The following is a 21,395-nucleotide window of genomic DNA, read 5'->3' as shown; positions in this document are numbered from 1 at the left end:
TTTATGGGGATTTTGGACATTAGTAATCAAAACTTAAAACTTCAGTAGTAAAAGCACACAAGATGTCCACAATCTTCTTTTTGTGTGGTCTGCATTCGGGAAATTAAAAAATAAAATTAACTTGGGCAGGTTAAAGTAGGCTTAAACTGAAAGAGGTGGGCGACAGGTTAACATCACTACAGTATCCAGTGTAATTCATGAGGAGCTGAGTAGATATTATTATAGGTACATTCAAAGTATTAAAACATACACAATTCTGTCTTAAACAGTACAATTAACACATTTCAGTAAGGTCCTACTGATGCTTTACTGCATATAGTACAGTGTGTTAGAAGTTTGTTTCTCAGATGCCTTGTTCTATGTGCTCTGGATCTATACTATCCACATTATCGATTTAGCATTGGTACTCCAAGTTCCTCTTTAGCGTGTTAGCTATTGCACCTAAGCCATTTATATTTTTTTTCCCCCATAGATTTTACAAGCTTTTTCTGTTATGACCTACATGATGATTTGTGCAGGGATACTGACATGGTTAATGTACAGTTTAGCATATCAGTTTGTGTTCAAAAATGCATATATGTATCAAGTTATGAGCATAATCTGCATCATGTCCATCTTGAGCATGTTGCACTGCCTTACATGATTTTATTTTTTTAATATGAATCACAGGATTACATCAGATTTGGTGTAAATGTTCCAGACTGCAATCTGAATGACCAGTGTGTATGATTTTACAGTAGGGGGAGCTATTAGCAGAAATACAATACAGTATTTAAACAAATATTATACAGTGCTTTTATATCAACATTAGAAGCTCCCCCATGTTTCTATAGTAGCCCAGAAAGGGTAGAAAGTCTACTCAGTTGGTTTAAATTGGCAGTCTCATCACTTATTGTCATTAAATCCCACACACTGGTTAATGCTGTCTGAAACCATTGTCAATAAATCGGTTTAACTTTAATGTATGTTTCTTGGTTTTTATTAAGAAAATGCTCCATTTATTGAGGTTGGATTTTATTGATACATACACCTTTATATTTATTGTCTGTACTTACAAACAGGATAATAATAAGTACAAATTCTAAATGTGTTTCACCATCTAGAATATTATACAACTTACAAGTCTAATGTTAAAAAAATTCTTTGTACGGTACAAGGGTACTTTGTTATCTAGTTCTCCCTCTTATCAGTCACTTGTAAATTCAAAAATGTCTTATGTGAAACATGACACCTGGAGAGGGGTACAAGCAAGACTAGTGTATGTGCCAAATGTGACACATAAGGTATAAAAACACAGAATATAAGATTAGTCCATTGTTGCAGGTTTGTTCTCTATATGGGCCAAAATGGAGATGATGCTTTTGTGAAGCCTCACAGAGAGACAAACCCAGTCTCCAGCATGTACCTCCAGAGGCTGCTGCAGGACGACAGCTGCCTGCTTCCAGTGAGAGTTCTGACTGAGGGTGCTGACACTGATCTCCTCATCCAGGTAGATCTGATACCAGAAGGGAATTGCTGTTATTCTGCCTGCAGAGGTAGCCAGGACCTGTAAAAGAGAGATCAGGTCTTAGATGGCAATACACAGAACAATCAGTCCCAACTATTAGTATTTTTTTGTTCACAGGTCTGAGTCATGGAGGTTGACTATGTTCAGGAGAGTGTTCTGTGATTTTTAATCATCAATGTTTAAAGCAGCATTAACAAGAAGACATTTCAATTGTGGTTACTTGCAAATGCCCAATGTAAACCTTACCTTAACTTCTCTTGTTATGTAGTTTGCATTGGTGTCCATGAGGTCAAGAACAAAGAGCTCCACAGACTCACTGAGATGTCTGCACTCCAGTGTGGAAAAGTCCAGAAACACATGGACTGGTACCTAAAAGGACATAAACTCAGTGAGTTGACAAGGAGATGAAAGAAGTTGACATTATTAATACTATGTAGCTATTTCTACAAAGATCACTGCAGGCTGGGTCACAGTTGATAATGGCACTCCCTCAGAAACAAGTAATTTTCTAAATGAGGTTTTAATCATCAGTGTCAGTGGATAATTACTCAATAACACAGCTTAATGCTCAGAAACAAATCTTCCACCTCAGCCTCCTCCAAACTTGACAAACAGACCCTGGCAGCAGACTTAGAAGTTGACAGACAAACCAAAGTGGAGGCACAGAAAGTGTCATAGTTTCCTTTACTACAGAACAAAAGAATCTTTCCTCCTCCCTGTCACAGTTGTGTAGACCTCAGAGCCCACTGTTTGATGTGCTTGATGTAATGTGTACTGATGGATTCAGGTAGGAATGTCTTTGGGCCAAGCTGTGTGTTGTGTCTTGTGTGACAGTTGTGCGAGGAAGTGCCCTCCACTGAGGGCTTCAAAGACAGCATCTGTTAAAACAAACGACCGTCCCACGAGAGGACTGTGAAATTAGAGCGCAAACATGATGCTGGAGAAAAAAAAAAGATAATTTCCAGACCAAATAAAGAAAAAGAATTCAAAGGGATTTCACAGCTTTTTCAACACAGCTGGGAAGCACATATCAAAGAGGAGTACAGAAAACACTGTGCTGGACTTTACTATTCCAAGACTCCAACACTCAAAAGAAAACCCCATACATGGTAAACAAAACAAAACTGGACACACGCTAAGCTTGATTATCTTTGGCAAAAAAATTAAACCCGGGTTTTTTTTTTTTGTAATGCATTCACATTATTGCACCATGTGTCAGTCACATTTAATAAAACCCCAGGCAACACATTCCCACCTAATGTACAAACTTTGAATGTGAATGACGCAAGCTGAAAAACACAACATACTGTATGTGAAAACTGTCAATATTGACTGTTGCATCAGGAACATGAAAGAGAATACAAGATATGAGCAGGCTGAGATGGACAAAAGGAAGGATTCGCAACTTTTGTTATGAAGACTTAAGCGGTTGCACCTTGACAATACAGTTTAAGTGAGAGTCAAGATTTGTTTTAAAATTCCTACTTTGTTGTGAGAAACCAGAAATTTTCCTCACTTTTAACAGTATGACAAAAAATAAGACTTGACATTCAATTCAGAAACAAGACTAAGAAGTCATGTCAGTGTCACATGGGCTTTTTCACAGGCGGGGTTCTGAGTCCACAGACACCAGTGTAAGAATTTTCTGTAAGTAAATACTGGATTAATTTGTCACAAGACACACATCTTCTCATCATTCTGACCATAACCATAAGTCAGGAGTCCCTGTTTGATGACTTCTCTTTGCCCGAGTGGCACGCTCTCAGAGTATTTGGCTACTTTCATAAATGAGCTGGAATAGGTTTCAGCCCCCCTGTGACCCTGTACAGGACAAGCGGGTTCAAAAAATAGATGGATAGATGTTCATAAATGTCTTATTTAACTCATTTTTGTACAGCTTCTACCTGTGTAAATATCTTGTTGTAGCAGGATTAAATAAATAATGGGAGATATATATATATGCCTCAGTATCTAGGTACGAAGAGCTCAAACATACTGGTATACAACAACACAACGATCTGTAGGTATGAACCAATGAAACTACAATGTTGAATTTTTGATACATGTGTTTTGTAGGTATACTTACAGTAAACTGGTTGATGAAAGGAGCGATATTGAATCCAAGTGTTGGCTCTTGACCCTGAACAGCACTTTCCCGTAGTAATATATCAGACTCCACCAGCATACCATACACCACAATCCTCTGTGGGAAAATGTGCCCTCCTTCCTCCAGCAGACACCTACATCATATAAATAAGCAAAATATTGTGCAAAATCTCATGAGTGAAGTGAGCATAAATTAAAAAAAACAATTACTTTCTACACACCTGGCCAGAGAAGCCTTCTCCATCAGCTTCTGTCTTATGAGGCCACATGTTTCTACACAGTCCAGGATGATGCCACTCCACAGTTTCTCCCTGGATGGCCTCTGCAGCACCCCCTGTTCATCCTCCGTATGGTTGAGCCAGAACTCTAGTTGCTGCTCTGGAACATTGTTGGAGTGGGCCAGCCTCTTCAGCACTTCCTGTTGCTTGCTCTTTTCCACAGAGCTGTAGGCTTTCACATGACCTTGGCTGGCAGCGATGAGGGAGAGCAGAGAGAAACCTTCTGATACATCCAGCACATAGAGGGGGCTGGCACAGTGTGTAGGAACAGCAGGGTCACACTGAGAAGACTTCAGCCGGGAGATGAGTTTGCCTAACGCGCTGCAAAAACTCTGATGGTAGTCGTGGTTGTTTAGTAGTGCTATTTCTGAACACTCCAGCATGCACAGGTCTTTAGATTGATCGGTCTGAAGACATGCTAATTTGCTGCAGAGTTCTGCCTCTGGGTTTGAAACAGGGTTTCCAGGGTGCTGAGGATCCACACACTTGTCTAGATGGATTTTCTGCCCGTCTCTCAGCACAGCGACGCTGCAGAGCCTCAGGTAGGCATCTCGGCAGGAGACCTCGACAATCAGCTCGTCTTGTGGCTTCAGGACAAAACCTGAACAAACAACAAGGGGAAGCGTTAAGGTGGCCTAATTACACTGCAACAAAGGGTTCACAGTGGCTGACTGAAGTACTAATTGTTATGAGAGATAAGTCAGTATATTTGCTATTAAATTCCAATCCTGCTTACATACACATGACAGAATAATATATAAACTGCAAATATAAATATAAGCTGCAATACTTTTAATTTACTTCAAATTTCCATAACTCTAGACTTTTCAAATTTGAAAAGGTCATTCAAAATTCTAAAAAAAAAACATTTAGATGAAAATATTAAAATACTTAAACACAGCCTGTTTTGTTTTGTTAGAAATAAAAGTTGGTTCTTTTTCTAACAAATCACTGCACAACTTTTGCACAACTAATGAAATGCAAAAGATTTACATTTTGGCTATTTCGAATATGCATTTAATGGATTTTTTAACATATTCAGACCAGGAAATTACTAAAGTCAAATATTTTACTTATACTGCGCCAGAGTATACAGTATATCAGCCAATTTAGACTCTTTGAGGTCATTCTTATTGTAAAATGTCCTTGTTATATATGGGTATTGTGTTGAGTATGAGTAACAGAACTCTGGTATAACACCACATGCACAATAGTGAATTACCAATGATCTCTACCATAGATGTATGTTTGAGGATTAAAATAAGGGGGGGGGGAATGAACAATAAAAACAGATATAGTTTTTCATTCTGTCCTGTCAAGTAGCAGGGAAGAAGCACCACTGAGGAACACTTTACATCTAGATGCAGGCAAAGAGAAAAGGCAAATGTATAAAGCAGAGAGGAGAGGAAGGGAGAGCACATCCAATTGAGAAATGAGATTCAGGGGGACCAGGCAGTGAGGATTCCTACAGGAATAACATCTGTTCGTGTCTTCATGTCAACGCGGGGCTCGTCACAGGTATTTCAGAGAAATGCATATTTATTCCCTATAAGAATTTCATGAACACTAAAGAGTGTCACGGACGATCAAGGCGCACACGTCACAGCGGCCGGGAAACGGATGTTGGTGATCACCGGGAAAAGGTGGTGGCTCCCTTGAGGCTGCCTTTGCCAATTAGCGGCACTGTGAAATGGTGTTGAGCCCTGCCTGAAAGATGATGCACTGCGATGCCAACTGGAACATGTCATCTGATGTCAGTGGCTATTAAGGCCTCGGATGATAGCAAAGAAATGAGTACGTATGTGCCGCCCTTAGGGACATTTGACAAACCTAAGTTAAAGCCAAGTAAAACTTGCCTGCGTGCTGTATTAAAATGGGACAATACATTTTTTTAATGTGTCGTTACAGAGCAGGTTTTAAAGTTTTATATAATTGCAGCTTTCTCTGTTATTGTATATTACATTGAATAACTATCAGAAAACAGTAATTATTAGCTAAAAATATATCCTAAAGCACTCCTGGAATAATTTAAACTACTCAAGTTCTATGGGTACAAAATACTTTAACAACTGTTAATGTGTAATCCATTATAGACACACTGCCCTCATCTGATGTACCATGGAACTGCAGGCAATAAATGGGTATTATTTGGCTATTCTCTCTTTATGAGAATATAAAACAAATTCCCATGATTAAAGAAAACCCACATTGTATTATCTGCTGTTCAGCTAAAAGATCACCATAGAAAAGTCTATAGTATAATACAGGAATATGGTCTACTTACCCCTGGTGCTGTGAGAAGGATAGATAGCTTGTTCCCAGCAGGTGTCCTCCTGGGGTCCAGTAGACAGACTACTCTCCTCATCCAAGTGGAGCTGGAACCAGACTGCCAGAGCATCCACCTCTCCCTCTTGAATCACAGGCAGCCGGATCTCCTGAACCTCAGTGCAGCTCAGGCCCTCCAGTTCCTACAGGTTACATATGTACCCATATTTCTAATTACCATCTCTTTAGACTGTAACAGAATACTTACTCATATTTTTTATTCTAATTACATAATGCCGTAATGTAATCTGCTACTCCCCAATGCTGCCCACAGGTAATGTGTGTACAGTGTACCGGAAAGTATTCAGACCCCCTTGAATTTTCCACTCTTCGTTATACTGCAGCCATTTTCTAAAATCATTTACCATCATTTAATTTTTTTCCACATTAATGTAAACACAGCACCTGATATTGACAGAAAAACACAGAATTGTTGACATTTTTGCAGAAAAAAGTGAAATATGACATGGTCCTAAGTATCAGAGCCTTTGCTGACACTCATATATTGAACTCAGGTCCGTCCATTTCTTCTGATCGTCCTTCAGATGGTTCTACACCTTTATTTGAGTCCAGCTGTGTTTGATGATACTGATTGGACTTGATTAGGAACGCAACACACACCTGTCTATATAAGACCTTACAGCTCACAGTGCATGTTAGAGCAAATGAGGATCATGAGGTCAAAGGAACTGCCTGAAGAGCTCAGAGACAGAACTGTGGCAAGGCACAGATCTGGCCAAGGTTACAAAACAATTCTGCTACACTTAAGATTCCTAGGAGCACAGTGGCCTCCATCATCCTTAAATGGAAGATGTTTTGGATGACCAGAACCTTTCTTAGAGCACGTGTGAGGAGAAAACCAGGATCTGCTCATCACAGTCCCAACCGTGAAGCATGGTGGTGGCAGCATCATGCTGTTGGGATGTTTTTCAGCTGCAGGAACACGGATGACTGGTTGCAATGGGGGGAAAGTTGAATGCGGCCAAGTACAGGGAAGGAAGGAAAACCTTCTCCAGAGTGCTCAGGACCTCAGACTGGGCTGAAGGTTTACCTTCCAACAAGACAATGACAATGTGGCTTCACAACAACTCCTTGATTGTTCTTCAATGGACACAGCCAGAGCCCTGACCTAAACCCAATTGAGCATCTCTGGAGAGACTGTTTACCATTCAACCTGACAGAACTGGAGAGAATCTGCAAAGACTAATGGCAGAGGATCCCCAAATCCAGGTGTGAAAAACTTGTTGCATCTTTCCTCAAAAGACTCGTGGCTATATTAGATCAAAAGGGTGCTTCTACTAAATACTGAGCAAAGGGTTTGAATACTTAGGACCATACAATATTTTGGTTTTTCTTTTTTCATAAATCTGCAAAAATGTCAACAATTCTGTGTTTTTCTGTCAATATAGGGTGCTGTGTGCACATTAGTGAGGAAAAAAAAAGAACTTTAGTGGACATTTTTGCAAATGGCTGCAATATAACAGAGTGAAAAATTTAAGGGGTCTGAATTTTATACCCACTGTAGCTGGTACATACAAGCTGGTAAGCACTAAAAGCTGATAAACAGAGAATAATCCCTGCAGACCTATTGCTAAATGACTGGTTGGTAATGTACAACATTTAAGTCTTTGAGGCGGCCCATATGGCCAGATAATTTATGCCGTGTTAAATTATTTAGCCTGACTGAATGCAACAAAAACACTGAATGTTAAGATTTCTCACATGGCTTTATGGCTTAAACACAAAGAACAATGAAAAGTCAACCAGCACTAATATGATACTGGTATTCAGATACTAGAAATCTCTTTCTCTCACCTGCACATTGTTGAAATCTATGCTGAGGGCTTTGAATGGCTCTGTGAGAGGTTTATATCCTCCTGGCAGTCTGCTGAGTCTTTCTGTAGTGTACGGCTCCATGGAGTCATCTGGCTCAGAGCTGCAGCTCACCGGACTATGGAGCTCCCCAGCCGCAGCCATGGATAATCCACCCACTTCTGACACACGAAGTCTGCACAAAAAAAGATCGAGACACAACAAAAGGTCTTCTGTTTGTATCAGCACAATCATGCGTCACATAAAGTCTGTCCAGAAAATCACAAATGGGGGTATACCTGTGATGCCTGCGGATCTCAAGACACTCAACAGCCATACCAAACACAGTGGCTCCAGCCGGGATGACCCGTCCTGTGGCAGACTGTTCTCCAATTTCATTCTCACCCCTCTATGGGGGAGAAACATTTTAGGAAACATTACATTATTTGTTTCATTAATTGTTTCTGTATATTCTGAGCCACAACTAATGCTGGAATGTCAGATATCATGGGACTTAGCACCACTTTATCAGATGAACAACATGCCAGATGCTTATTATTAATAGGCATCTCCCTAGTGAGAGACTGAATAGACAGTAATTACGTATTTTATATGTATATGAACTGTTTCCAATAAAAGGTGTTACAGAGGCAGAAGAGGCAAAACATAAGACTGTTAAACAACAATTCATCAACTACAAAGCTGTCACTTAACACAATGAATGAGGTGTAGCAGAGAGACAGATTGCACTAAGGTAAGTTAATATATAGTATGAATGATTTAAGATCTCAATCCTAACTGATTATTCTATTCTTTATTATTAAATAAAATTACATTTAAAATGAGTTTTCTGAATTGAGTTACCTGTGGAGGCAGCAGGAGGTGATGCCAAGCATGTATGAGACTCTCTATGATGCCTTCTCCAAACAGCCCTGCATCCACTGTCTCTGTCACCACCAATGATACCCTAAACAGTGAGTAAATATTTTTTGAAAGATTACGGTATATACATCAATGCTTAAAACTAAAAACAATAAACATGACATGAGGAACAGTAACACTGACAGTAGAGTAGAGAACAACACCCATATGGTCAATCCCAGTTATTTTAGATATCTGTACCTGTGTGGGATGTCTTTGGGCACTTCCATCTCCAGAGATTTCATATGCAGGATCTTGATGCTGCCATCCATCCCATTAGCAGCCACTACCTCACAGGCCAGCTCATACATCGTCTTGGACAGTTCACAGGCGTACACCTCAGTAGCCCCTGCCTTCTTAGCACACATACTTAACAGAGAGAAACCGAAAATAAGAACAACAGGCAGTACTAACTGTGGTGTTGTGCCAGCAGAACCAAACCAGATTCTGATGGAAAATATCTCACCCAAGGATTCCAGTACCAGTACCTATGTCAAGTACAGTGTTACAGCCGTTTCGCACAGCCTTTTGAATGGCTTGCTGGTACTTCTGATTCCTCCCGTGGTCATTGAGCATAAGGAAATGCCAGCGCTCCACCAGCCAGTTGGCCACACGGTAGAAGTTCTCTCTTGCTTCTGGGTAGTCTGGTCTCAGCTTCAATGCTTTGTGAAAATGACCTGCAGCTTCATCTCTGAATCCCATTCTGGATAATAGAAAGAGAGATGCTGTCAACGCCTATTGCAGAATACCTTAAAAAATCCACAATCATTTAGTCATTATTCAGAGGAGAGCACCTGAACAAGTGTTCACCCATGCTGTTCAGGATGACCTCATCAGTAGGAAAAAGTTCCAGCGCTTGTTCGTAACAATCGAAGAGGTCCTGAATGCGGCCCACAGAGTCCAGCTCTTCTGACCATTTGAAGAGAGTAAACCTGAATGACTCCTGAAACAGAGAGGAATCATTGAACAGCAGATGGTAGCACAACTGTGGCTGATTACATGCACACAATATGTAGTACACATATATTGTAAACAGTTATTACCCTTGCAAAGTCTTTAAACATAGGTGCAAGGTTGAGGGCGAGAAGGTAGTGCACAAACGCAGTCCCATAATCTTGGTTGAACAGGCACTGCTGGGCACTTTCCAATGAACTGGAGACCAGCTCATTCCTTGCAGGGTCCACTCTGCGTCGCCTTCGGGGCCTCCTACTGTTTCGTGGCCTGGCACTTGCATTGGGCATCCCTTGGAGAAAAAGTAGTCTTTTAGATATAGAACATACAACATGGTCAGCTATAGGCCACTTAAGTGAGGTCCAACTAAGTCATGGCTGACACGATTATTTTCATTCCTGATACGTTTGCTTCTCTGAATGTGAGCATGCTTTATCCATTTCATTATACTATTCTTTATTACTGTATCATTAACGTCTGAGGGATATTTTACTACACGAGTTAGCTGAAAAGAATACTTCCAAATAAATGCTTCTCAATATGCATTAAGGTTTTATTTAAACTTACTGTTTCAGATCACAGGCTGCAGTATGGGATGGTGATACACGATGACAACTATGTAGCTCAATTAAATGTCGTTAATAATTTTGGAAATGCTAACATTGCGTTAGGACACTCGTTAGCATAGTGGTGAACATCAGCAACGTTAGCAGCAACCTAAGATCAGCTCACGTAATAAAAGCTCCTCTGCCAGTCGCTACGATATGGATAAATTTCACAGTCTGTTTATATTCACGCATCTAGCTATTTAAACGGCATATCGCATTTATTTCGCCACGAATCTAACGTCTACTAGACAGCAAGAAACATGTCCGTGCACTAAACAGCTCGGAACGAAACATATAGCTAACAGTACATGGTTCCGAGGACAAGGTTACAGAGAGATTTCAATTGATTTTAAATTACAAGTGGGACAAATTTCACTACAGCAGAGATGGTGAATAGTAAACATCGTATTCATTTACTAATTATGCAACAGTATGTATCTCTGCCTCCGATTTACGTCTGCGGGGAAACAATTACAGGCGAATCTTGAGTCACAATCAAAGAGTTGGAAACAACAAGATAGTTCCCGCCCAGGAAAACCCCGAACTGTCCTACCCCTTCCCAAATAACCACCCAAATACCCTTTCAAGCATCTCAGTCTCTCTAAAGTGTGCTCAGAATGTGCTACACACTGGTGTTTTCTGTGGTTATTTATTTATTTATTGCATTTCCATTTCCGATTCCAGTACCTCTTCTGGAAGAAGTCTTTACAATCATCTGCACACATGTATTGTATATGATAAATTCAGTACAGATCACTCGTCAATAAAATCGAATTGTCATCTCTTCCATCAAACACTTCAGTGATGTAGCACAAGGACATTAATAGATACACAATGTAACAATAAACCACACATTTTTGTTTTGATTCTTTTTTCTAACAGTAGTCTAGTTATTTTTTTACAAAAAAAAAACATAGTAATATTTTGAGTGCACCTTCTCGTAATAGAACATATTTTTGAGTGTTACTGTTGTTTTCAGATAAATAAAACATCCGCTGATATATCTTTTGACGTTTATCGGCCCTCTCCGGAAGTCGCCTGGATTGAACCATCTTGCAGTGACCACCCTTCGGTCGAAGTTTTGCTACACGCACACAGATGTCAGCAGAGTTTCCCAATCTGTCACTTTGCCTGGTGGTGGAGAGCTTTGGATGGAGGAAGGAAAAACTGGACAGTGGAGCCGGGACTTTTTTTTTTGACAACGCTTGCGACCCGACTTCTGATGAGTACTTCACTCACCGATAGTGTATTGTTGTCACCTTTTCCCCGTTATACCTGTTAGCCAATCCTCGCTTTGACAGCCGCTGAACAACACCCATGCGCCTGTTTAAGAAGTTGCAATGCTAACCCCTGTTAGCTGCCGCTACTTTAAGTAGCTATGTTTTCTCAGCCTGTTTTAAAACTTCCCGTGAAAAAAGCGACAGTTTGACAATAAGGACAGTTTATTCTTTGAAGCTTGAAAGTAAGTGGCGCTTTCGGCGACTATTTTCGTTGTTGAAAACGAAGCTATCAATCTGTCAGAGAAATGGGACTACACCCGCTGGAATTCAGCGAATGCTATCTGGACAGCCCAAGCTTCAGGGAGAAAATCAAGATACATGAAGCAGAGCTGGACAAAACCAACAGGTTTATCAAAGAGCTGTACAAAGATGGGAAGAACCTCATCAATGCAACTAAGCGTAAGTCCTTCAAATTCACTCTGTAGTGTAAGAAATGTCACAAAAGCTATGCACTTGCCTCACCGGTGATGTCATGTTTGGGTGCTTAACAGTAGGAGAACAGATTTGGAGATAACAGGAGGGAATGTCTTGACAACCAGATTAAGCTGCTGTCATATATTACATGAGGGCAGTTTTCAGATTATTTAATATTAGCCTTTACACTGTTTGCTCACAGCCACACACCTGAACTGGGTCAAAATGATTAGATTGTTATCTGTTTGATCTCTAATCTTGTGGGCTGGGCTTGTTGTAAGGTGTCCTTCCAGTCAGGAATGTTTCACACAGTCATCTAAAATGGACTCTCTTAGTAAAAAGTGTATTTCTTAAAAAATGAAATCTCTTAGTAAAAAGTGTATTTCTTAAAAAAAAAAAAAAAGCCAGATGCAACAAAACATGTCTGTTTGCATAAGCTTAGAATTGCTTTAAGTGAAAAGTGCGATGACTCAGTTGTGTGCAATGCTGTAGATTTGAGTACTGTATGCTCCAGGCATGCCCCTGCAGCACTGCTTCACTTAGAGGCGAGCACTGTTATCAGGCTTTTCTTCTCTCAGACCTTCAAAAAAAGCTTTACTTAATGTGTTGGTGCTGTGGTCTGAGGTACTTTCCAGGTATGTCTTTCATTTTGAGTAAGGGCAAACTCAATTCTTTCAGCATGTTCATGTGTTCATGTTGTTAAATGTACACAGGGGTTCATGCTGGCTGGATAGTGCAGTAGTTCCAGCAGACATGTTGCTTATTTTAGAGTAATATTAATTGTGTAATTAATGCAGGTGTAGTCATGTGATTTAAAATAAATTGTGTGATGAGTTATAGGCACTCACTTTTCAGCAGTAATGTATAGTAGGTGTGTTATATGTGCGATATCACTGAGATGAAGTTGAAGTTTTAATAAAGTATATTATTCAAAAAAATAACTTGAGGTAAAGATAAACAGAATGTAAAGAGATAACAACCTGCCCAAAAATGCCCTTCCCTGTATAGTAGATACAGCTAAATTTAAAATGCTTGCCAGCTAATTCTAGCCAGTGCCACTGTGTAACAATGTACAAAAAAGGAGAGATTTATGGGGTGAGAGAAAGTGTAATGTCTAATCTGTCCTTAGTCCAATGTAAGAGGGAGAAGTGGGGCTGCTCATAGATGTTTATCACTCCCATTCCTTCTTGTCATTCATTTGACAGACTGGCAGACAGCAGTTGACTGGCAGACATTATATATATTATTGTAGAGCAGGATCACTAGAAGAGTTTAGTAAGTAAGTAAACTTTATTTATGTAGCACCTTTCACAGATAAAATCACAAGGTGCATTACAAAGTGCATTAAAACAAAAAGAACATTTAAAACAAAAATTGAATTGAAGTAAAAAACACAATAAAACCCAGTCAACTAAAAGCTTGTCTAAATAAAAGTGTCTTCAGCTACTGTTTGAAAGAATCAACAGTGGGCCGCACGGAGAGAGAAAGGGGCAGGGCGTTTCAAAGTCTGGGGGCCACTGCCTGAAAGGACTGGTCTCCCTGGGTTTTAAGATGAGTTTTAGGGACCTTAAGGAGGGTTCTGGTGTGAGGATCGAAGACTGTGGCCAGAGAAGTAACATACTAGCATGTCTGTGATGTAGTGGGGGACCTGACCATTCAAAGCTCTAAAAATTAAGGTTAAAATCAATTCTGAATTAGATGGGGAGCCAGTATAAAGAAGATAAAGAAGGGTTTGTTTTTAGCTTGGCTTGCACCTCTTGCTTTATTTTCTGTTTCGTGCCTTATCTGTCAGTAAATGTATCTCCACTCTGCTATACCACCAGCAATGCCAACCATGTGTGTGACACCAGGCAGCACAGCATGATTTAACACTGATCCAAGCAGATTGTGCATGTCAAGAGAGTTGTGAGGTGTCATTTTATTTACCCATCAGTCACCTTTTTCTGCAGTCTTACCTTTACTGCAGCATGAGCTTCTGGAGCTGATTCTGCTTCATAATTCCCCCAGTATTATGCATTACTCTAGTACTAAGCTGTTATTTGCATGCTGCATGCTATTCTTATCCCCAGCCAGTCAGGCCATTCTCCACTGACCTCTCTCATCAGAGTGAATATCCCCCCAAAGCTCCAACTTTAGGAGGGCACTTGTGTTTAAGCTCTGTGTTTATAAAAGCCTAAAAGCCCATTCATCTTGAGCCCCTTTTTATTTTCTGTTTCTTTTTGAAGAGACATAACTCTTCACTTTCTCTAACGACCAAATGGAATTACCAGGAAGACACAGAGTGTGAATATTCATTCGGTCACTGAGAGATGAGTTGATATTGATGGTACTGTGGTGTAAACTGATATGCAGTATCACATTTCAGTAAAGCATGTCATGTGACAGTGGTTAACTATGTGCCACTTTTTTTATGTGGACTTAAAGTGCGTTTGACATGCTGGCATAGTATATCATATGTCTCTAGCTGGCTGTCATTAGGCCTGTGTTCGCCTGTGAGAATATGACTAGGAATAGGAAACTCTGGTCATGGCCTCCCACTGGGGCTATTGCTAAATCAGTTGACGTTTCAGGAAGGAACTGATGGTCATCTTATTATGTGCTGACTTTAACGAAGCTGTCTCAGCCTAATTCACTTGGCTTGCCATTCTGGCCTGCTGTTCTTGGACAGCATTTTCCAAACTAATACCTTTCCATTCTACCAGTGACGTATCAGTTTTATTGGGGTTCTTAAATCACTGTAAACATAAGAGATTTTTTAAAGCCACTGCTGGTAAAAGTAACATGTCTTATCGCCTGGATGTTATTCCACTTCTTAAGTTTAACTACTGTGCAATTAAGACTGTTGATCCTGTTTTTTGTTTTTATAGACTTATTTCAGAATTAATCTGTTATTGAAGTTTTGGGTTCCTGGGACCAAACAGGTGAATGACAATTAAATAAATAAAATACAAAAAAACTTGCTTTTTGAACTTGTGGGTTGACGTCAGTGGTATAGTAATAAATGATTTGCAGTCTGTAGTAACAATTAGCACATTTATTTTCGAGCTGAATGGTAAAAAGTTTTGCTTTGGGCAGCCAAAGTGTAGTTGTTGTTGTCCATTCTCAGCTTCTTGGTAACTCCCTCTCTGCTACAGCTGGGAGGATGTCCCACTACGGAAAGTCCTTGGTTCTGAGAGGAAACTTTAAAGCGGGGCCCTGGGTCGGAGAGCCATGACATGGAAGTACCCACTAGTAGAGCAACATGCAGATGTGCTTCTGTTTCAGAGGGTTTCCTCCACAGGAACTGTGTCCTGTCTGTGCCCTCTTAAATACACCTACTGTTATCTTTAGCGAACATACTGATTTATTGTTTTCTTACCATTGGGCTCTCCTTCTCTGAAGAGCTTGTTAGTTGTGTGCTGTCTTGGGTCTGAGCATCTCTCATATTTATCAGCTTGATAGTACTTATTCTATGCTCTGTTATTGCTGCAATCATCAAGCAGCAATAACAGAGCATAGATGAAGTTATGCAGAAGCCACAAAGGTCAATAATAAGAATTTCCACAGCTGGTCTCCCTCTTTCAGATTGACCAATTGGCTCATAAAAACAACGAAAAATTTCAACTGAATCTTTTTTGACTTTCAGGTTGACCCAGCCACGTGAAGTTCTCTTTCTCTTTGGCAGACAGGTTTAAGAGTAGCCTGCCCTGGTGTGCTTTGGCTCACTGCTGCTCTCTGTAATCACATTACTGATTCTGCCAAGGAGCCACATCACAATCTTTCATTAAAATTGCATTAGCACAAGACGTGAAGTCATGTGGGAGGAACGCTTTTTATCTTTTACTCTAGAGAGAGTCCTACTATAAAAGCACAGCAATGCTTCCATAACTCCTTTTTTGGTTCAAGCACCTTTTACTGCATTATGATCTGTATTGTTTTGGATATCTGCATCTATACACGTCGATACTGTAATGTCTATGATCAGCCACTTCTTGACAGGATGCTGTTCAAAGTATGGTCACCCTACAGACTTGTTTTGAGTTTCAGGAAGTCATGAATGAAGTAATGCATGCTCTGTGGGCAGAGAGCAGGAGGAGGGACGTGGTGGGAGGGGATGGGTGGGTTGCCTCTCTAAAGGGCAAAGGTGCGAGGCAAGTGGAGCAGCGATTTAGCCTGGAAAAGATGGGAGAGTGGAACAGGAAAGGACTGTGGAAAGGCCTAGTGTGTGAATGCCTATGGCCTGGACCAGGCAAGTTCTGACCTAAGTGGCACATCTGATGAGACTGTAGAAATAATAACAAACAACCCTCCAACAGATGCCAATAAATACACAATGGACTTTTTTTGCAGCTGACCTTTGACATATACTTATATTCAATGGGTTGTTTTTGGAAAAAAAAACTCCACTACAGCAGTTAGAACAAATAATTCTAGGTTTCCTGCTATTAACACACAGGTAGTGAAAAACAAGATCGGGTCAATGGTGTTTGTTATCTTTAGGTTCTCAATATGTCATTGGCATCATGTGGAAGTCCTAATTACAATTAACAGGGAGGGGGAGAAGGTGTCCTGCTGCTGTAACGGTTTTACATCGTTCCCCATGTTAATGGAATAAGACCTGCATGCATTAGTTCATTACTTTCCCATTGTGTCATCTTTGTTTTTCTTCCTAACTCTTCTGAAGTGGGGCACCAGTGTTTACGTCACACATCTGGGCATTTTTACTGTGTTTTTCTTGTTATATAACAACCTGGCCTGTAATATCAGATAGATTTAAGGTGGGGTCTGTATGACTCATACGGTGAATCGAGTAGACTGGGGTCTCTGGTATTTTGTAGAGAAACTGGCCAAGTTTGACAGTTCCCAGGTTTGCTTTGAAATGCCTTGCTTTAAAAGGCAAAAAGCAGGCGAAGCTTTTTTTTTCTCCCCTCTGACTCTTGTGTGCCCCAGTGTGGTGTGGTTTTTCTATCTTGTGATAGTTCTTTCCTCTAGGACAGCGGCTATCATTTCAATCTGTTACGCAGACCTCTCATCTGATGCTGTTTATTACTCCACTGGTTGTATCCAGTTGATCTATGCTGTTGAAACTTCAGTTGTCACTGTACAGGACATAATGCTGTTCCTGTTTTTTCCTTCTCTGAATGTGCCTGTTGTTGATTATTGCTGGATGTAACCAGATAGCATTCATTCCTTGTCTTTTATGTAATGAAGTTGGCCTGATATAGTCTCATTAACTGTCCGCTCTACAGTCAGAAGAGCATGCATGCAGCCCATATAATCAGATTGAGGATGGGTGTGATTTGAGCACAATGCTCACATATGGCTCTAATAAGAACTTGCAAATCTATCTATTGACATCAGTGTTCTAGAAGTACACACTCATTTTCCACAGTGATGTGAGTTGCCTTTGCTACATCAAGGATATGTTTAATGTACTAATAAACCACTTTAATAAATAACCCACATTTTTATATTTGTTTTATCTCAAAGTAATAACAGACCTTGAGTATATGCCATCCAAAAGAAAGAAGTATGTAAGATGTAGAAGGCAGAAAAGCACTCCAGTAATACTTTTAACTGGCATAATCCTACGACCACAATAAATCACACAAAATATCTATAACATGTCCTGCAATGACAGGTATAATAACTGCAGCATGTTCTCCCCCCCCCCTTTTTTTAACAGTGCAGTGACATTGGTTAGTGACCGCACCTTACGTCAGGCACAATATAGTGTGGTGAAGCTTTGCTAAGGTGTGTCAAGGTTCAGTGTAATGTTGTCAAAACATGTTTTTACTATCTGGGGCAGCAGTTGAACTTTCCACTCTACATTCCCGTCTATTTGGGGATTATCAAGTCCTGCAGTTTACCAGCAACTGAAATGTTCAATTTAACAATATAATGAATTCACATGCTTCTACAAACACTGTAGCACTAATAATGTTTAACACAACATCCTTTTCTGTCCAATACTAAATATGTACATGTAATGTTGCTACTGCTGAAGCCAAATAAAAAAACTGAAACAAATTTGTATTAGAAACTCATTGTGAGAATAATATTAAATACTGACCAACCTATAAACTTACTGCAAAAAACAAACACCATCCACACAAACGCATCTTCATAAAAACACAACAAATGCAACACCATAAAGAGACTGTTTACAACTCCAATCCCAAAAAAGTTCCAAAAAGTTGGGACAAGGTGGTGTTTACCATTGTGTAGCATCCCTTTGTGTAGCATCTGTGTTTAACTATGTCTGTAAACATCCACAAAGTAAGGAGGCCAGTTGCTGGAGTTTTCAGAGAGAAATGTTGTCCTGTTCTTATCTGCCGCAGGATTCTATCTGCCCAACAGTCCCTGGCCATTCTTAATGGATTTTTTTACTCCAAATGACTTCTTTTAGTGAAAGGTCTGGACTGCAGGCTGGCCAGTTCAGCACCTGCAAAGCCATGCTGTTGTGATGGAAGCAGTTTGCGGTTTAGCATTGTCCTACTGAAATATGCTAGGCCTTCCCTGAAAGAGCTGTTGTCTGGATGGGAGCATACGTTGCTCTAAAACCTCTGTTCAGCATTGTAGGGCCTTTCAAGATGTGTCAGCTGCCCACACCAGATTAATGCAAACCCATACTGTCAGAGATGCAGGCCTTTAAACTGTCCTCTGATAACATGCTGTATGGTCCCTCTCCTCTCTTGTCCCCAGGACAAGAATTTCAAATTTTGATTAATGTGACCACAGAACATTTTTCCTTTTTGCCTCAGACTATTCATGATGAGCTTTGGCCCAGAGAAGACGGTGGTGTTTCTGGATTATGTTCACATATGGCTTCTTTTTTAATGATACTTGCTGAGCCCATGCAGTGATGTCCAGTAGAGACTCATCCCTGTTTTTAATGCAGTGCTGCTTGAGGGCCAGAAGATCCTACGCCTCCAGGTTTGATTTTTGGCCCTGTCAGTTGCGCACAGACACTCCTCCTGGTTCTCTGAATCTTTTGATGATATTATGTACTGTAGATGGTGGGATCTTCTAAGTCTTTGCAATTTTATGCTGAGGAACATTTTTCTAAAATTGTTCCACGATTTTTAGACACAGGTTGTCGCAAATTGGTAAACCTCTGCTCATTTATATCTGAGAATCACTGCCTCTCTGAAATGCTCTTTTTTTACCCAGCCATGTTCTCACCTGTTGCCAATTTATGTAATTAGTTGTCAAATGCGCTTCCATTTGTTTGTGACTTTGCTTTTTCCTTTTCCAGTCTTTTGTTGCCCCGGTCTTGTGTTGCTGCCATCAAGTTCAAAATAAGCTAATATTTTCCATAATATGGTAAAATGTCTCAGTTTCAACATCTGATATGTTCTTTATGATCTATTGGGAATACAGTATGGGGTTATGAGATTTTCAAATCATAGCATTTTGTTTTTATTCACGTTTTACAGTGTCCCTACTTTTTGGAATCTTAGTTGTATTACAAAACTTTAAGGGGAGGCATCATTTAGATGCACATGTCCCTGCACTGCACCTGCTACAAATTAAAGCCAGACTGACCAGAGTCACCTTTTATGGAGTTGCACACCCTGTGCTGGATTCTTGCTGTTTGTGTGGTTTAGATTCTTCCCAGATTTACAGTCACTCCAAAGAAAATTGCTACGTTCAGCATATGACATGTTTGCTTCTAAAATAATGACCAGACAGGCTTATGTTTGTCATACCTTTATTTTGAAAATAATGCCTGCAGGCCATACTTAAGCAGTCCCACATACAATTCATCAGGTTGTGTTTATGAATAAGTCACCTTTAAATGTTTCTGTGGCAGAAACATTTGGGCAAAAAGCGAAAAGGTTTTAGTGCATTAGTAGCATAGTAGTAATATGAGCACCAGAATTATTTGGTGTAGATGACAAGTTTATATAACATATTTTAAATCTAAATGATTGCCTAATAAATTTATTGAAAAAAAAATAGGCGTCTTGAACACTTCTCTCTCCCCCATTCCTTTAAAGATGTGTTTGAGCCTCTGAATAGTTCTTGTGCAGTGTCCTATTTTTTTTCTCAGGTGTATGAGGTGTCTGAGAAACAGGATGTATTTATTTATGTGATATAATAATTACGAAGCTGTGTATTCTTGTGATTTGATTAATATCATTAGAATATGTTATGCTAAATTTCTGTGGATAGATAAGGCAGTTTTGTGCCTGCCTTTTTATTGTGCTTGTGTGTATTTCATACAGCTTTCTTTTGCTGCTTAGGCTTTGAAAAATACCCACCAGTAAGGGAGAAAAAAAAAACATTTCCTTCAAATGCTATATAAAGACCTGCTCAAAGAACCAGCTTCCTGTACTTTAATAACAAATTGGCCAGAGGACTCAGCTTCAGGTTTTTATTTTTAATTCGTTGTGTGCTTTGGGATTGTGAAAAGTTGAGGCTAGGGTTGAAGAGTGGCCCACATTGTATTTTGGACTCTTTGAAATGGATGATTGAGGCGCAAACTGTGCCCTTTGTGCCAGGCTCAGGCAGACATTGTCCAACACCTCACATGTTTGAGCTTTAGGCCCTGCTGTAGAAATAAGCCTTAGCATGTGTATACACACACACACACACACTGCTCACAGAACGTGGAGAGTGCAAGCAGCTGGATAGCCAGAAATAGAAATGAAATGGTGCACCACAAAGTAATATACATCTTGTCCTGTGTATCTTTAAATGTATTTAAACCTCATACATTTTTACACCTCATGTTAAGTTTGCTTTCTTTGTGGCATGTGATACCTGCTCTCTTGGTGCACAAAAGTTTGATGTGCAACAGGATGTAGACTGTAGACAGGATGTTTGCAGAGTGGTTAAATGCGATAGACCTACTTTTTATTACAGCCTACACTGTCAAATTGTTCCTAAGTGCAGTATTTTTGTAAAGATGACAGGTAATTGTAGTGTGTGCAGTCTATTAACTAATACACTATACTATACTATACTATACTATACATGCACTGTGTTTATATTTCAAATTTTTGTTTCAGAGCTTAGCATGGCACAGCGTAAGTTTGCCCAGAGCCTGGGAGAGTTTCAGTTTGAGTACATCGGTGACGCAAAGACAGATGATGAGAGATGTATTGGTAAGTGTGGTTGTATGAACTCATGTGACAAAAGATAAAATAACCAATACTAGTGTGTGTCACCACCACACAGATATGCACTCTAAATGCTTGTTTACAAT

The 21,395-nt window shown here is 39.9% G+C and overlaps 2 protein-coding genes across 3 annotated transcripts in view; one reads left to right on the top strand and one right to left on the bottom strand.

The window, feature by feature from the left end:
* Positions 1 to 473: 473 nt before the first annotated feature.
* On the bottom strand, positions 474 to 10,784 carry prmt9 (protein arginine methyltransferase 9). Its single transcript, XM_028414825.1, has 13 exons — positions 10,468 to 10,784; positions 9,993 to 10,192; positions 9,744 to 9,892; positions 9,416 to 9,652; positions 9,151 to 9,318; positions 8,893 to 8,995; positions 8,328 to 8,437; positions 8,032 to 8,224; positions 6,176 to 6,359; positions 3,835 to 4,492; positions 3,594 to 3,747; positions 1,754 to 1,876; positions 474 to 1,546 (listed from the first exon to the last, which is right to left on the bottom strand). Exons 2-13 carry the CDS (start codon positions 10,188 to 10,190, stop codon positions 1,307 to 1,309), a joined length of 2,517 nt encoding a protein of 838 aa, XP_028270626.1. The 5' UTR covers positions 10,191 to 10,192; positions 10,468 to 10,784; the 3' UTR covers positions 474 to 1,306.
* Positions 10,785 to 11,595: 811 nt separating this feature from the next.
* The window catches only part of arhgap10 (Rho GTPase activating protein 10), a 37,617-nt gene continuing 27,817 nt past the window's right edge, over positions 11,596 to 21,395 (top strand). The window contains exons 1-2 of one of the 2 annotated variants that reach the window (XM_028401650.1): positions 11,596 to 12,187; positions 21,199 to 21,294. In XM_028401650.1, coding sequence (XP_028257451.1) covers positions 12,034 to 12,187; positions 21,199 to 21,294 — 250 coding nt within the window. In that variant the 5' untranslated portion in view covers positions 11,596 to 12,033. The remainder of the gene's footprint in view (positions 12,188 to 21,198; positions 21,295 to 21,395) is intronic. The other variant, XM_028401660.1, reaches the window with a different exon arrangement.

This window comes from Parambassis ranga, chromosome 1 (assembly GCF_900634625.1).
Source record: "Parambassis ranga chromosome 1, fParRan2.1, whole genome shotgun sequence".
Classification (NCBI taxonomy): Eukaryota; Metazoa; Chordata; class Actinopteri; family Ambassidae; genus Parambassis; species Parambassis ranga.
This window is presented reverse-complemented; position numbering and strand designations above follow the sequence as displayed.